This window comes from Carassius auratus, chromosome 45 (genome assembly GCF_003368295.1).
Source record: "Carassius auratus strain Wakin chromosome 45, ASM336829v1, whole genome shotgun sequence".
Taxonomy (NCBI): Eukaryota; Metazoa; Chordata; class Actinopteri; order Cypriniformes; family Cyprinidae; genus Carassius; species Carassius auratus.
In genome coordinates, this window is record NC_039287.1 from 17,354,804 (window position 1) to 17,371,405 (window position 16,602).

The 16,602-nt window shown below is 38.7% G+C and overlaps 1 protein-coding gene across 1 annotated transcript; it reads right to left on the bottom strand.

Annotated features, from left to right (window-relative positions):
- Positions 1-7,037: 7,037 nt before the first annotated feature.
- LOC113062715 (vesicular inhibitory amino acid transporter) lies at positions 7,038-15,589 on the bottom strand. The gene is made up of 3 exons (XM_026232683.1): positions 15,332-15,589; positions 11,663-12,379; positions 7,038-7,535 (listed from the first exon to the last, which is right to left on the bottom strand). Exons 1-3 carry the CDS (start codon positions 15,587-15,589, stop codon positions 7,098-7,100), a joined length of 1,413 nt encoding a protein of 470 aa, XP_026088468.1. The 3' UTR covers positions 7,038-7,097.
- Positions 15,590-16,602: the final 1,013 nt, after the last annotated feature.

The following is a 16,602-nucleotide window of genomic DNA, read 5'->3' on the forward strand; positions in this document are numbered from 1 at the left end:
GACTCAGAGGAATTTTACTGTGTATCAAACCAAGAACCAGAACCATATAGTTTTGAGCCAGAATACACAGACAATGAGTAACAAACTTTGAAAGCTGTAAGACAAGATGTTGAAGGGAGAATCAGAACGAACACAGACTGGTGCTGTGAAAATGTGGAACATGCCAACCTATGCCGACAGAACCGAGTGCCTTTGATGTAATGAATGGGACCGGGTATTGCCATTAATGTCAAGGCTTGATGACAATCAAAATATTTGCGTCACTACCACGGAAGATTTCTCTGCCCTAATACTACCGGCAGTTGTCACTTTTTTTCCCCATTGTGACAAGATCAACTGGAAGAAACGGCCTATGCCGAGTGAACCTAATGGTCAGCTGTCCACCAAGTAAGTGATTTTGTTATAATGATCACGAGCAGTGTGTTCATGACAACACAATAATAACAATAAAGGGGAGACACGGAGCCCCTATTCACGTAATAGTGTCACTACTAAGGTTATATTACATTAGCATGGCACTGTTACAGCATGGCTAATGTTAGTCATCTCAAAACATAACGGAACACTTACCGCAGCAACAGGTGATCCAATTTGTCCTGTCTTTATTATCGATGGGATGGCTGTATCCTTTAGCACACGTTTCATGGTCCGTGTGGCAACTTGCATTTTTCCAAAATAGTCGTCCACAGTAAAATGTTCAGAGCAAACGAAATATTTCGTGAAGGCGTTTACAGGTGTGTTCGGATCTATTTCCAGAGCAAGTAGCCATCGATTCATCAGGTCAGCGTTTTGGGTTGGAATTCTATGAAACATCATAGTATTACCTGGTCTCCCCTGTTTATTGTCGCAGCTCTTTACAATACAGCAAACACCCATGAATGTACACTATAAATGTACTATCTAGTAATTGCTGACTCTATTACTCCAACTCTGAGCGAACACTCTGCTCATCACCACGGCGCGTCTCGTGTGCTGCGCTAATCACTCCGCCCAAGTAGCCACTCCGCCCAAGTAACGTTAACTGTGCTCCTACGCCTAGTGAGAATATAGTTCCCAGTATTTATACGATTAAAAATGGTCTCTGTCTCATATAGCCTTGTTATTTGTACACGCTGTGACTATACAGATCACAACATGTAAATAGGAAAATGTTTGCATTATTTTGTCTCTTATTGGGATTACTATGCTAACAGTATCCATTTACATCCAGTCTTTGTGCTAAGCTAGGCTAGCGGTGGGTGCCTCAAATAACACTTACAGAACGCACAGAAATGAAAAAGTTATGTATGGACTTATCTAACTCTGGGGGATACTGTGAATAAGCTAAAGTCCCAAAAAGTCGGAGTGTTCCTTTAAGCCATATTCACACCGCCAGTGACACACAGCAACAGAGCGACATAGTCCTATTCTTTTTCAGTGGAGAGTTGGTGACTTCTGGTGACACAAGCGACAGTGAGCATTGGTGAAGGAATTCGGGCATGTCAAGGGATGCGATTTAAGTGACAAAAGTTCGGAATTCTTCAACTTTATTCAAATAAGCAGCAAATAACCAACGGTAGTGAAATCAGTGGAGAGCACATGATTCATCTGAGGTAGTGAAGTGTTATGGGGGTAACTAGGCAACCAGTAATGGGAATGCCCACTAGCGACAAGCAGCGAAAATGTTGCTGGCGGTGTGAACGGGGCTTTAGAGTGCAAGAAGAAGACTTTTGGTGCAAAGCCTGGGAAGGACAGGGCTTCCTACTGCTCAAAATGCATTTTCTGCCCTTCACCCAACCAACAGACTGATTTCTCAGGTGTTGGCCTGTGACTGCCATAACATTTCTTTAGGACTTCTGGACATAACAGCAGTGTATATCAGGGTATATCAGAGCTTGAGTTGAAGCTGCTTCATCGACCCCCACATCAGTGTACAGCAAGCCAAATAAGTTTACCCACAAATTCCTTAAGATTATATGGGCAAACAAACTTGTTAAGTCAGAGAAATAAGTATTCTCAGTGACAACAATGTGTAGTGCAACATCTTACACAAACTTAGCTGTTAATGGACAAATGAATGCATGCATAAAAGTTCAATCTTTTTCCATCATGTTTGGGGTTAATGTGTTCCTAACATTGGCATTATCGAATGCCTGCACATTTCTAGTTTGGACTGGGCAAATAAGTTATACAAGAGGAAAGAAGGGTAGTCCACACCTTGTCCTCCAACTCTGATGAAAACAGCCAATCACAACCTGGAAATGGAGAAGCACCAGATTGCAATCTCCTCATCATCTGGAGTTACCTTCCAAAAAGACACTTCTTGATCTGAGTCTCTGGCCTGCATGGGTGAGACACAAACAGATAAACCTCAGTTCTGAGTCTGAGTACTGCAATGGAACATACGTTAACAGATACACTGTTCTGAGTCTGAGTCCTTTTACCAGGAAGTCTCTCTGCCTGCGAGGATGAGACAATAGCAGATCAACCTCCATTCTGAGTCTTGTCAAGGAAAGGACAGCAACAGATCACCAATGTTATGAACCTCTGGCCTGTGAGGGAAGAGAAAATAACAGATACCAAGTCCTGAGTCTCCAGCTTCGAGGCAGCAACAGATACGACCATGTTCTGAGCCTCCAGCCTGCGAGGAAAGAGATAATCTATGTTCAGACTTAATTTAGAGTCTTCGTCCAGCAAGAGAACAACAGATGCAGCATGTCCTGAGTCTTCAGCCTAAAGAGATAAAGAGGATCAATCAAGTTGTAAGTCTCTAGCCCAGAGAGGCAGAAAACACACAGACGTCTGCAACAAGATTAAGCTCCGGCAAGCAAACCTTAATTCCAAGGTACAGTACCTTTGCATGCGTGTTCCAGCTCCAGGGTCACATCTGCGTGTTCCCGATTTTAGGACCCTTTGGTGCTCCAGGAGGTCAGCATCCTTCAGCACTTCATGTTCAAGTTTTTGTGAAACCAATTCACATTGTATGCATCTTATGCACTTTATTCTTATTTAATTTATGGTATTAATTTAGTAGTTGTTGATTACTCTTGTCTATCTTTTGTTAATAAAATCTGTTTTATTATACTTGTGTCTTCCTTGTGTTGATGATACAGAAAGAGGTTCTACAAGTAAGAGATCCCACCAATCTTTCTTTTGTGATGTACTCATAACCACAGCTTAAGTGACGTGTGATCCAAATATTATAATGTCATTGTTGACGCGAGTACCCATCACTACACTATTTTGCCTCCTTAGGTTGGCGAAATAAAAAATGCATGACTATCTTTTATATTTACTTACATAACACCATCTTGTATTGATTAATTTTAGGAGGGATTTGCATTTGTATGTAATATACTGTATATTCATGTCCAAAAATTAAGGCCTACATAAACATACATCTGTATGGGCGAGAAAACTATATGTCAATATTTGAAATTGTTCCAATTGTTTCTAATATGTTTCATGTATGATTTTATTTCATTTAACAATATAATTCATATATGGTAATTACTTATATTACATTTGCATATGGGGCTGTTTGCTTTGCTATTAACACAAGACAATCTATTCATCCATCCATCTACTCTTCAAAGTGCTTGTCCTCTATAGAGTCAAGGATGCTGGAGTCTACTAAACAAACCATAGAGCTTTCTATTCAGAAAGAAATAATGACATAATTGTTATATTCTTGTAAGAGCACTTGAGCTTCATTCTGAGGCACCTTTGCATGACTGCATGCAATTATTACCAGTGTTCATAAATGAAGCTGTCAGGAGCTGCTCTCAAGGACTATGACTATACATATTAAGACTAAAGCTACTTGGATTTCACATGAATAAAAAAAATATATTTATATTAAGCAATGTCTTCACATTCAATGTGTGTCATTTAATTGTGTAAAAATGTCAATAATTGTCACTGAGACATTTCAGATTGTATTCCTAATTTTAATAGAAGTTAAAGGAAAACAACTCCTTGTCACAGTGTCTGGGTTGTGTTCCCTGGGGTTCCACTAGATGTCCCCCTTTCTCACGGTGTCTGTCACCTTATCACTTCCTGTTCCCTTTTTTTGGTCACCTTCCTCCTTGTTGTGTAATTGATTGTTCCCCCACCTGTCTCCTGTTTCCCCATTATCCTTCTGTGTATAAATACCCGGTCTTCGTCACATTGTTTCGAGTCTTTGTCATGGAGTCCTTGTTGAATGTTACAGTTATTTAATGGCCGTCATCCTTGCCTTGCTTAGTGTTTGTGTCTTGTTCATGTTATGTTTTGGATCTTCTGGTTTTGACCCTGCCTGGACTGTTTACCCCTTTGGATTTGCCCTCAAATAAACACCATACCTGCAATTGGATCTCTCTCTCTGTGTTTCCAGTACACCGATCGTGACACTCCTCTACACCTCTGCCTGTGTGTTTTTTTTTCTTGTCTCTTTTCACCTGCTGTCTCTCCTTTTGGAAAGGATGGCACACAGTATGATTGGTTTCTCATTTTTCACAGAAAAACCTATCATCTGTATCTTTGTTTTTCAGGGAATTGACTGCAATTGACATCATCCAAGGACTGTCAAGTGTGCATGGTTTCCCATCTTCATTTTAAGTCTCTGTGTCCATCCATAGCAATCATTGGAAGATCTGTCTTCTGCCAAGCGGAGGTGCTTTTGAACTAGTGCCGCTGGCACTTCACAGAAGTCTCCAATGTGGGGATAAGATTTATACTTGTAGATTTCATCACATATCTACTCTAAAATGTCCAATTTCATTTTTTGTAGTGACAGCCTGTCATTTTCCTTGAAAGCATAGTTTCCTTTTCTAACTGGAATTCAGTATCAAGAGGGATGCAAGGAAATGTTTATATATATATATATATATATATATATATATATATATATATATATATATATATATATATATATATATATATATATATATTAGTTTAACAATGTGGTAAAAGCATTGATTTATTTGTTTAATGGTCACAATTTAGCAACACTAATGAAACCAGTGAAGTAAGATTAGGGTGGGAGGTGACACTTTAGTAGGGACCAGATCTCACTTTAGTTGCTTATTAGCATGCATATTAATTACATATTGGCTGTTTATTAGTAGTTATAGTAGTTAGCGATGACAGAGAAGGACGGGAGAGGACCAGGCCTGGATTTTAGTTTGTGTTTTGGTTTTGTTTGTGCGCGGCAGTCAGCCGTGAGGGGCTGCTGCGCTGTTTTGTGTTTACTTTGTAATTAAAGTTTCAGTTTGATTGTCCGCCTGTTCCCACCTCCTTCTTCCCATAATTAGGAAGTTTTATTGTTACAAGCTTGTTAACAGCGAGAATTGGAACTTAAAATAAAGTGTGACCGGGTGGGACTGTCTGTTTGTACTGAACAATGGAACACTGCTAGTGTGCTCAGAAAACAACTTGAAAACTTGAACAGTCTTTTTCAAAAGTCCTAATGGGCGATATAAAAATAATCTATCAGTCCCAATAAAAAGCAATGCCATTCATATTCTCTATTACTCTCTGGGGTTGGGCTCAAATCACATTCACATATTCTCTTCATGGCAGGTTTGACATTTGATATAAGGCCAAACGTCGCTGGTTCTTGAGTGGTTGTTTATCAGTCACGATGCTTATGTGTGAATGAGATTGGAGAATGTTTGCGCTCTGTGGCTTTCCTTTCTCTGTGTGATCATCTCTTACTCTGAACAATGGTGATAGATGATTCCTTGAGCAACTTATTTTTATGACAACAGTTTCAGAGTTTGACGTGATGGGTCAGATGTGTGGGTTGTGTCTGACTAGGATGTGAAGAAACAGAACAGTCTCACAATGTTTACCAATTTATATGTTAGGACAAAACATTTGTAATATAATTCTTATGGAATGCTCTTATAATTTTATTAATATTTGATATACTTCTTTCTCATTACATTGAGAAAACATTATTAGAACATTTTTGGAGAAACTGATGATGTTATTTGTACTTGAACGTTCAGAGAAACATGTCTGTAAAGTTCTAATCCTGACAAGAAAACTGGACTTTTTTAACATTCTTCAAATATTACAAATAAACATTCAAATAGAGTTTTATTCTGGGTGAAAATACAGTGAGTAGAACATTTAAGAATCATTTCGTAACTTTATGACAAGTTAACTGGACATTTTTTAAATTCCTAAACATTAAAAAAAAAAAACTATATTTTGTGTAAATATACAATAAGTAGAACATTTAAAGAATGCTATTGTTACATGTAGGTAAAGTTTAATCACAACTTTTTTTAAACATTAAAAGAAAATGTTTTTCTAAGCTTAATTCATTACCCTGGTAAGTGTAAAGACGTATCTGATAATCATATCCAATCAGAGTCTGTCATACTGAGGAAAAGGGCCAGACATGTTGTGAAAGATCATGCAGAGTTTGGCTTTCCGTGTCACAAGCTTTTATACATTTTCTGCTAAATCAACTTGCTTTTTGTGCTTATGTCACTTAGGCCACATGCATGGGCTGCTGGGAAACATTTGCCAGTAGCTCTACAGCTATCTACAGTAGACATTACTTAAAGAGTTTTTCATTCAGAACTGAAGAACTGGTCACAGATAAAGACTTGATGACTCTTGGTCATGACTGACTGTTTGACCCTGTTGTTTGCCCCGCAGGAGTAAATCTAATTTCATAATGACATTCTCATCAATGAGAAAGAGAGAGAGAGAGAAACACAAACTGAGGCAGTTACGAAAAAGTGCTGTTTCAGAATCTCATAATTTAATAGCCTATTAGTTGCTAGCAGTATGTTTATGATTATTTTTTTTACATGCAGTTAACTGACTGTCAAAAGTAGTTTACTGCACTCTGGAGACAACGAGGGAATAATAAACACACTGTAGAACAGGATCTTGTGTACTTTTCATGCATGATTGGCCTGGTAAGTGCCTGAGCAATGAACATGGTGAATTATGGTGACAGCTACACTCGACGCTAGATAACATTTCACAGTCAGATTTGTGGAAGGAAGCAAAGCAGGCTCATTAACCTCCAGACACAGCTCCATTTAACTTTATTAACAACCAAAAACCACCAACCAGAGCAAATGGAAACGCAGACAGAGAGGACAATTTTTTATCTATTTGTCCTCGAAGGCTGTTATCATTCCTTTGATGGAACATATAACCCCTGAGATGCTGCAGAAACAGCCCAGCAGTAATATCAGCAGGTCCAGAACCCTGCGGCTCACGTCCAGCTGAGTCCATTTCAGCTGCAGGTGGAAGAGAGCCGGGAGCAGAAGAGTCATGGCCGCCCCGGTCACGCTGCCCGTGAGGCCCATGAGGAGGGAGAAATGAGGCACGCACAGCGCCATGATGAGGGTGAGGAGGAGGAGAGATCCACGCAGGAGCAGCGTCCCCCGCTCTGATCCTTCTGCAGATGAGCTGAGTTTCAGGACGCCCGTCTGCAGGATCTCTGCCGCGGCGTAGAACGGGAGAGGGTACGAGAGGAGAGCCTTTGCCAGCAGACACAAGTTCACCACCATCCGCAAAGCAGTAGGCAAATTATCGGTTATCACCTAAGAAAAAAAAACAAACAAAAACGTAAGTCTCTTTAAATGGGTCATATGATGAGATTAAAATTTCTCCTTTCTCTTTGGAGTGTTACAAGCTCTAGGCGCATGAATAAGATCTGTGAAGTTGCAATTCTAAAGATATATTCTTTATAAAAGATAAGTCTCTTCCACAATCCCTAAAATGGCTCGATCTAACACGCCCCCACATCTCTACGTCACTATGTCGGAAAACTTGCATAACACCGCCCAAATGTTCACGCAAAAAAAGAAGGCATACCTTTTATTCTCTCTGTTGCTGCCAGCGCCATGTCGTGGAGCTACTGTGTGTTTCATTGTGAAAGCAAAACTACTTTACTTGGTCTTCCAAAAGAGGACAAGACTAGAAATCAGTTGAGTTGAATTTCAACACTGTTCCAGGACAGTCCACCCCAAATATTCAGATGTGTGCAGCACAGCTCAAAGGCTGTTTCTATAAAGAGAGGCAGTTCCAACTTTGCAAGGACAGCCTGGCACTTCTAATTAATAGCCTGCAAGTAAATTTTTTTTTTTTATAATTTGCCAAATGATGATTCAAACGTGAGTTTTGAACAGTGTACAGTAGAGTAGGCTTGTTGTTTCTCAGATTACAAATGCAAACATAGTTTTATGTTTACGCTGCACGATATGCAACGCAATTCGTAAAAATGTAGTATAAGTCATTATAATCAGACGGCATATGTTAAGGGGCGTAAAATTTCTGTCCCACGCTTGAGGCATTCGGCCAATCAGAGCTGACCAATCAGAGCACACCTCGCTTTTTTCAGAATGATGAGCTTTGTAAAATTGATGCGTTTCAGAAGGCGGGGCATAGATGAAAATCAATAATCTACCTTATATTGAAAATAATGTGTTTTTTGAGCATTAAATCGCATAAACACATTGCATTACACCAAATACACCAAATAATGTTATTTTTTGCAGCATCATATGACCCCTTTAAATGGGATAGACTTTCCTGTAGCTCAAACAGTCGAGTGCTACTCATGCCAATGTTATGGGTTCGATTCCCAGGGACGCAAGAACTGGTGAAATGTCAAATCTGCTCCTTGAATGCAAGTTGCTTGGAATAAAAGCATCTGTTAAATACATGAATGTAAAAATGGATAGCTAACCTGGACAGAAATAACAGTGGCCACCATTCACCATTCACAAGTGTCTCTGTTTTTGTTCTACAGTAGAAAGAAAGGAGCTTATGTTCCCAAGGTCCTGTGTTCCTAAGTTAGCTTAACCCCAACCATACACATAACCATGGGAACATAGGACCTTTAAATCTAGGGAACATGGGAATAATGTCAGGATTTTTATTTCTATCTGGGTGAACTATCCCTTTAATACAAAGAAAACTTCTTTCTCTGTCTCTCCTTCAGCTGCTATTGTTAGTTGTCACCACAACAGAATTATCCACACATTATCCGGCACAGGTTTTTCACTGGATGCCCTCCCTGACACAACCCAGCACTGAAAGCATCCCCAGAGCTGGGACAGATTCACACTCAAGCCTAAGGCCAATTTTGTGTATCCAGTCATGATTTTATATTATAAATATTATATATAACACCTAATAAATACGTATTTGTGGTTATAAGTTTAAGACTATGATTATTTATAACATGCACAGCAAAAAAATCTGAGTGAAAGTAACTCTGGGAGTACATGTGAGACCACACTCAAGAGTGTAAAAGTGTTAAAATAGGAGTGTTAAATTAACACTGAAGCAGAGTTAAAGTTAATGAGATAATTAAGTGATTAATTGAGTGATGATTGACCATTATTGGTGAGACCTGATGTTAACATGCAGAATCAACAAAGACGAAAATCACTATTTTAATGGTGTCACCATTATAGTGGTCAGTGTTTGCTTTAGTTGGGCTCTTGACCCTTAAAATGGGGAAGTCATGGCCTAATGCTTAGAGATTCGGACTCATAGTTGAAGGGTTGTGATTTCGAGTCTTGGGCAGGCAGGAATTGTGGGTGGGGGGAGTGCATGTACAGTGCTCTTTCCACCTTCAATACCATGACTTAGGTGTCCTTGAGCAAGGCACCAAACCCCCAACTGCTCCCCGGGCGCCGCAGCATAAATGGCTGCCCACTGCTCCGGGGGTGTGTTCACAGTGTGTGTGTGTGTTCACTGCTCTGTGTGTGTGCACTTCGGATGGGTTAAATGCAGAGCACAAATTCTGATAATGGGTCACCATACTTGGCCGTATGTCACTTCACTTCACAAATGTTAAAGTCAGATTTTAATTGGCTGTTATAACAGAGTTATAAAACTGATGGACAAGCAAAAACTATTGTTATTCCTGAATTAAAGTTACATTGTTGATTATTGCAGCCCTATGATTCTTCAACAAAGTATTTTCAGCATTTTAAATACAATCTGAGGAATTTCTTAAAAGTTGTTTGTTCAAAAATCTTTTAAAAGAGTCTTTCATTTAGACATGCAAACATCAAGAATCAACCTGTGAATCTCAACAATGGTGAAAATCAAAAAAGCATGTTGCAGTGCATTCTGGGTGCCACATATTAAATTCATCCATGGCTCCCATGATGCATTGCCACCTGAATAAATTATTAGCTCAATTGTTTCAGTAATTTCCTTTATTCTTACTATTCTATTTTTGTTTTTATGTTACTTTTAGTAGTTTGTTTTCTAATGTTTAGAGTTTTTCTGAATATGCTGTTTGTCACCATTGTTGAGATTCCTACACTAATTTTTGATGTATATGTGTGCCTATAACTTTTTTTTTTTTTATTATCAGAACAACTTTCAAGAAATCCTTTTAATTAGCGGGTACTGTACAATCACAGGGTTGTTATAATCAATGAGGTCAATCAAATCTGTTTAGGCTTTAATTGAGTCTTGTGATTCATTTTTTTTGTCTGTTTGTTACAATTCAGTTGTAACAGCCAAACCAAATCTGACTTTAAAAGTGTAAGGCTCAAGAGCCCAACTAAACCAAACACTGACCACTATAATGGTGACATAACAATAGTGATTTTCATCTTTTTTGATTCTGCATGTTAAAATCAGGTATCTTCAATAATGGTCAATCATCCCTCAATTAATCACTTAATTATCTCATTAACTTTAACTCCTATTTTAACACTTTCACACTCTTGAGTGTGTCTCACATGTACTCCCAGCAGAGTTAATTTCACTCTCGATTTTTTGCTATGCACTATAAACACCATATTGAATCTACTTCATTTACAGTATAATGGACTGTTTCATATCTTGACATTAAGATCTGCACAGTATCCTACTACAGTTTGTGAGTGGTTAGATGTTGAGTGTTATTTGAGTGTTTCCTGTGGAGCTAATGTTAACTAATTGATGTGTGCTTAATACTCCAACTGAAAAAAGTGCAATGTTTTATATGGTTACATTTTATTTTGATGGTCCCCTTAATGCTCAAGAATGGTAGAATCTAGTACGGTAGAATGAGATGACGTACTTGCAGAGACACTTATAGTCCGTTTATCTGTTGGTTGACCATCAAAATAAAGTGTTAACATATATTTACAGTTGCAGACAAACTAATACTCAAAATAATCAAACTGATATTACAATAAAAATAGTTCAAAGCGAATGTGTCATATTACCCATTCATACTGTATGTGCTGGTGTCTGATAAAATGGCTGTTTGAGATAAAAAATAAATTATTATTATTATTATCACCTACTTATAAGTGGTATTTGACCATATTAATGAGATATTCATGAGATGATACAACATATTATAAGTTTTTTTTTTCTAATGCATTATGCATTCATTATAACACCTTAAGAATACCCTTATAATGTATTATAAATAGAGGCAATATTTTTTCAATATTTTTTTATATTGGTGTCTGGGATGCCACAAGACACATTTGGGGATTTTTTTTTTTAAGTTTAGCTTAGCTTCTCACTCGAAAGTAGAGGCTTGGACACGGAAACAGTTTTCAATATGTCACAACTTAACAAGTGGATTGTTTCTTGTGATTGGTTTTAGTAATAAAGACTTTTTATGCATTTTCTCCTGGTGTATGAAGTTGTCAGCTGGTAAATAAGAGCAGCCAGTGACTACAGTCGAGTGTGATCACTGCACCTCTTTGGTTTCCTCTCCCCATGTGAGAAAGGCCACAACAGAGAACGCTGTCTTCAGTACACAGGCCAGAATGTGAGTCCAGTCTATCATGCTGTTGAAGTCTAGCCTGTTGGTCATGCTCTCCTCCAAAGTAGGCAGATAAATCTGTGATGTGTAGCTAAAGATGATCACCCCCACTGCAACCTGGAAGCCATCGAAGTCCACCACTACCGCACTCAGCCTCCTACTGGCCCACTGTGATGACTGACGGAGGCAGTAGCCAATCACAATGAAGGTGATGAGGAACTGAGCCAGCGAGCAGAAGAGGCTCAGACGCGACAGCACCCGCAGGTCACGGATCAGCATGCAGGGCACCAGGATGAGAAAGGTGATGGCAGAGCAGGTCGCCGGGGTCAGAGAGAGAAAAAACAGGCTGTGGCACATCAGGTTACTACTCACAACCAAGTATAGGATGCACGTCATCACCAATTCCACCACCTGCGCTGCATTTACCACCTTGCCCCCGATGTAAGGGCAGATGTTTCTGCAGCAGGCGGTAGCGATGTCCTCATAGGTGCGTCTGACGCGGACCGAGTGTCCGTTCTCGTCCTCTTCATACAGGCAGGACACCAGGATCTTTCCGGTGTAGCTACAGATGAATGCAGCTAACACCAGCAACAGCAGACCCACATACCCGCTCTGCAGCAGGGCGTAGGGCAGACCCAGCACAAAGATACCCTGAGAAAACAAAGAAACAAGTTGCCTCAGACAAATACATGGCTCAATTGAGACTAATTGAAGGCTTTCCTGCCTGTCAGACCCCAAAATTGATTTAAAAGAGATCCCAGCAATTTCTCAAAGTCTGAGATTTAAAAATGAACTTATTTCTCATCTTTAAAAAGTACAAGAAAGTCTTAATTACGATTTCAAGAGGTCTTAAATTTGGGGACGGAAAGACAAGAATTGTGATATAGCTTTATCTGATGATTAAACTTCTAAAGGCTTCGATATCAATAAATAAATATGAGAGCTGCCCATTTTAGAGTTCTGATTTGTTTATTGCTGTTACCAGAATAAACCACATCATTTCTGCTGTTCCAAAACGCCCCCTGCTGACAGAGAATGAATGTGCATTCAATCAGCCCCATCTGCTGTTTTTGTTCAGACCAATGTGAAAATCAACTCGTGTTTTTACACCACAAACACACAGAGTTATAAATGTGAACTGGTGGATTGACAAGAAGATACTGCATGATAAAAATCTAAACAATAATATAGTAAAATATATTTGTTATTTAATTAATATAATGATTGATAAAAAATGTTTAAAATGAATAAAGTAATTGATAAATTTGACTCCATTTTCTTAAAAAGAATCTGTAAAACGTGAGGTTGATACTTGAACGATTCATAACAGAGGACTCAGACTACATAAAGACGACTAGGAGAGATGTTACACACACACACACACACACACACACATCTGTGTGAAAGACACTCACAGCCGCACAGCAGATGGGAGCAATGAAATCACACCCTCTCACACACCCTCCGCTAATGAAGTCATCTCTAAAGAGATGCTAAGTGACAGATATTTTATCTTGTCTGTAATTGTTGGTAAATTGCTTTGTGTTAGACACAATGAATAAAGATACAACAGTGCATTCATTTCCTCTCAGGGTCCTAATGACTGTATCTCTCGTGAACAGACAACAGCTGATCAATTCACTGACAGAGACATGAAAGAGAGAGAAAGCGGGTGCAGAGCCTAGTGAGCCACATGTTTAGGCTTCAAAGATGCTCTTCTGACATTGCTAGCCATCCGTTAGCAATCCCATTCATCTCAACCAGATTTCTTTTCCCTCTCAAAATACTGACCTTTAACCCTAACCTTAACCTCAGTTTAGCACTGAAAGCACATCCTGATTGAGCATTACAGTTTATTATAATTGGATCTTTGTGATTTTTCTGAAGTGAATCCCTTAAGTCTGAGCCTTATTGTGATGATGTTTTTACTACATCTGACTTCGACAGATTGCAAAGAAAAAATTGCCCAGAGATTTCCACTCAAAAAAGGCGGAGCCCAGAGCCACACCCACCTATTACATCATCACCTCAGACCAATGATAGTTCAAGAGGTGTTTAACAGCTGGAGCGAACTCTTCCAGAAGGTTTGCTTTGACAGGTTTCGAACGTTTCGAACTCCACTAAACCTTGTTTTGCCCTGAATTTGTTGAAAATTGTAACACACCCGTTTGTTTTTAGATTTAACTTGAAGTTTATCAGGGCTTTAACTCATTCAAACTGAAAAAGTTTGTGACCTGCATGCTGCCATCTTTGCTCATAGGCACGCAACTCTGACATTTTTTTATACCCAATCATGTGACATTCAGCTATCCTGAGACTGAGCTGAAATGGTTCACTGGAATGTAGACAGCATATAGCAAGACAGCTCACTACAGAGGAAAGACAGATTCACAGAGAGTAAGACAGGTGCGTGAAGAGGAAAAGAGAGGCACATTAGGCTATAAATAAAAGCAGAAGGATGAATTAAACAAGCTCAAGCAGCGATAACGAGCTGTGTGATCATTAACAGCTCTACCTATTACCCTTAGTCTCAAGTGGGAACGACCAGATGAGGTCATTTATGCAGCTAAATAAGGGATATTCAAACACACACAAACACTCGTGCAATCATTCTAACCATGCAGAATCTGAGATTAGGAAATTGGCTGATGATATTTTACTAAACATTTAAATTTAGGATCGTAACAGGCAGATCCAGGGTGAACTCTTCACACCACTGAGTGCAGCATTTCAGCACAAAAACATACATGACTAACCACCATATGAAAATCTAATTTTGATTGGCAACTTATACATTCAAAGTAACTGCAGCTACACGTCATCAAACTCTTATTAGAGTATCGGTAGTCTGTTAGGTTAGGGTTAGTATTAGTAGAATAAGTTGAATATAAATTTACGTCTAGTCAGCTGAATTTCTGTTGTTGAACCAACAAAATAAATGCAGATGCAGTTACTTATAGTGAGCAGAATGTCTAAAGTGGATTATTAAAAAAGTAAATATAACAAAATGTTGTGAGGTGCATGCTTAAAACAAGAAAAAAAATATTTGCATATTTGGTATAAAAATGTAAATCATGTTACATTCTCTGAATATATATATATATATATATATATATATATATATATATATATATATATATATATATATATATAATATTGTTATCTTAGATAAATACTTGTTTTAAAGATGTTTCGATTTTTTATGAAAAATGTTATTTATATTTAGATGTGGAGCACCATTGAGCAGAATTTCTGAATTTTGGAAGCTGATTGGATGCTGGCCATGCAGTAATGCAGTAAGATGATCTGCTGCATCCTCCACAACAACAGATCATCCTAACTTTTTTTTTTTTTTTTTTTTTGGCAGTGTTTATAACGTTATCTGATTTACATAATATATTTTCTGAATCAGAGAAAGCATGTGCAAATAAGCGACACTACGAGCGAGCGTATTTCAGCTTTCGTGTTGTGTTGTGTGTACAGTACCTGTGGCCAGCTGCACATTAACTTAGCACTTTTTCCTAGACCTTTTTTTTCTACATTTTTAGATTTTAAAAATTCACTCCCAACACATGTGTGATGAAGGTGTGTGTGTGTGCTCACCTGTATGGCACTGGTGACGTTCCAACCCGCCTCCCAAGTTGTGATTTTCGGCCGTGTGCTGTGAGAGCCGTCTGTGTGTAATGCAGCCTGACTTTCAGGACTGGAAGCCTGAGACTCACACCTGCAAACGTCTCCGTACGTGTGAGCCAGCTCATCCCTCACCACCAGACCCCGGTTCTCCTCAGCACCCGCATGGAAGCGTTTCATCCAGAGACCCTCCGCACAGGTCTTCATCCAAGAAAGCTGAAAATGTGACATTGCTCAGACACTGAATGTGGAAGGAGTGCACACAACTGCTTGGCTTTTACACCTTTACCTCACATGAAGTGTCTCAACCCAGCTAAACTCACTGACATCCATCAGAAAAGTCAAACTGTCCGGTGTCAGTCTGAGCACTGCAAATGCATAACAGAGATCCGGGCCATCACACCTGTGATGAAAAACTGTCTGCGCATGCATTTTAAATTGGGCTACAGCAACACCAAATTATGGAGGACTGACAGGGCGATGAACTGTAACAATATAATCACTTGAAAATGTGTGTTTGTCCATGGATGTTTGTTTAGGAAATATTTGGCTTTCCATTTTGTCAGAATGAGGACAGTCTGCTTTCGGTGAATACAGATGATGTGTGAGTCCAACACTAGAGGGTGCAGAGGAAGTCCAGAAACTCCAGAGTTCAGCTCTCGTCCATACCTCACTCGCCCCGAGGAAAAGACAGGACACTTTATCCAGCGTTTCTGACTCACTCATACTGAGAACATTAGACCAACTACACATAGGACACACGTTACAGCGTCTTATGCCTTCAAACATTGTCCTAACAAGATTAACAGAATCTCAGCAAACAACCTCAGATGGAAAAGTTTTTTTTTTAAGCAAAAATAAATAAATAAATATGATTTAAACTGTGTGTCTGTAAGTTCCAGTTTGTGTGGTGATGTTTAATCTTTTCCTCACCCTTATGTCATTCTAAACCTCTATGAATTCCAAAAGAAGATATTCTAAAGTACAGGAAATGTATTATTATTTATTTATTTATTTTCTGAACACAGAATAATAAAATGGCAAAATATCAAACCATTGTTTTTTAACAAAATGTATCATTTTCACAGACATGTTACCTTTTATGGTTTAAATGCCTGCTTTTTTTTTTTTACCATCAAATTAAAATTAATAAATAATAATAACTAAAAAGTCTATACCAGAATGGTTAACAGGGATGCAGATTTATCCAAAAGTGGGGTCAGATGTAGTTTGTCTAACATATC

What these genes read in the sequence shown, in the direction of transcription:
- LOC113062715 (XM_026232683.1), bottom strand. Translation starts at nt 15,589, where the DNA reads ATGTCACATTTTCAGCTTTCTTGGATGAAGACCTGTGCGGAGGGTCTC. An exon ending in ACGTCACCAGTGCCATACAG is followed by an intron (nt 12,380 to 15,331) that starts GTGAGCACACAC and finishes TTGTTTTCTCAG; the next exon opens with GGTATCTTTGTGCTGGGTCT. An exon ending in GGGGAGAGGAAACCAAAGAG is followed by an intron (nt 7,536 to 11,662) that starts GTGCAGTGATCA and finishes TTTTTTTCTTAG; the next exon opens with GTGATAACCGATAATTTGCC.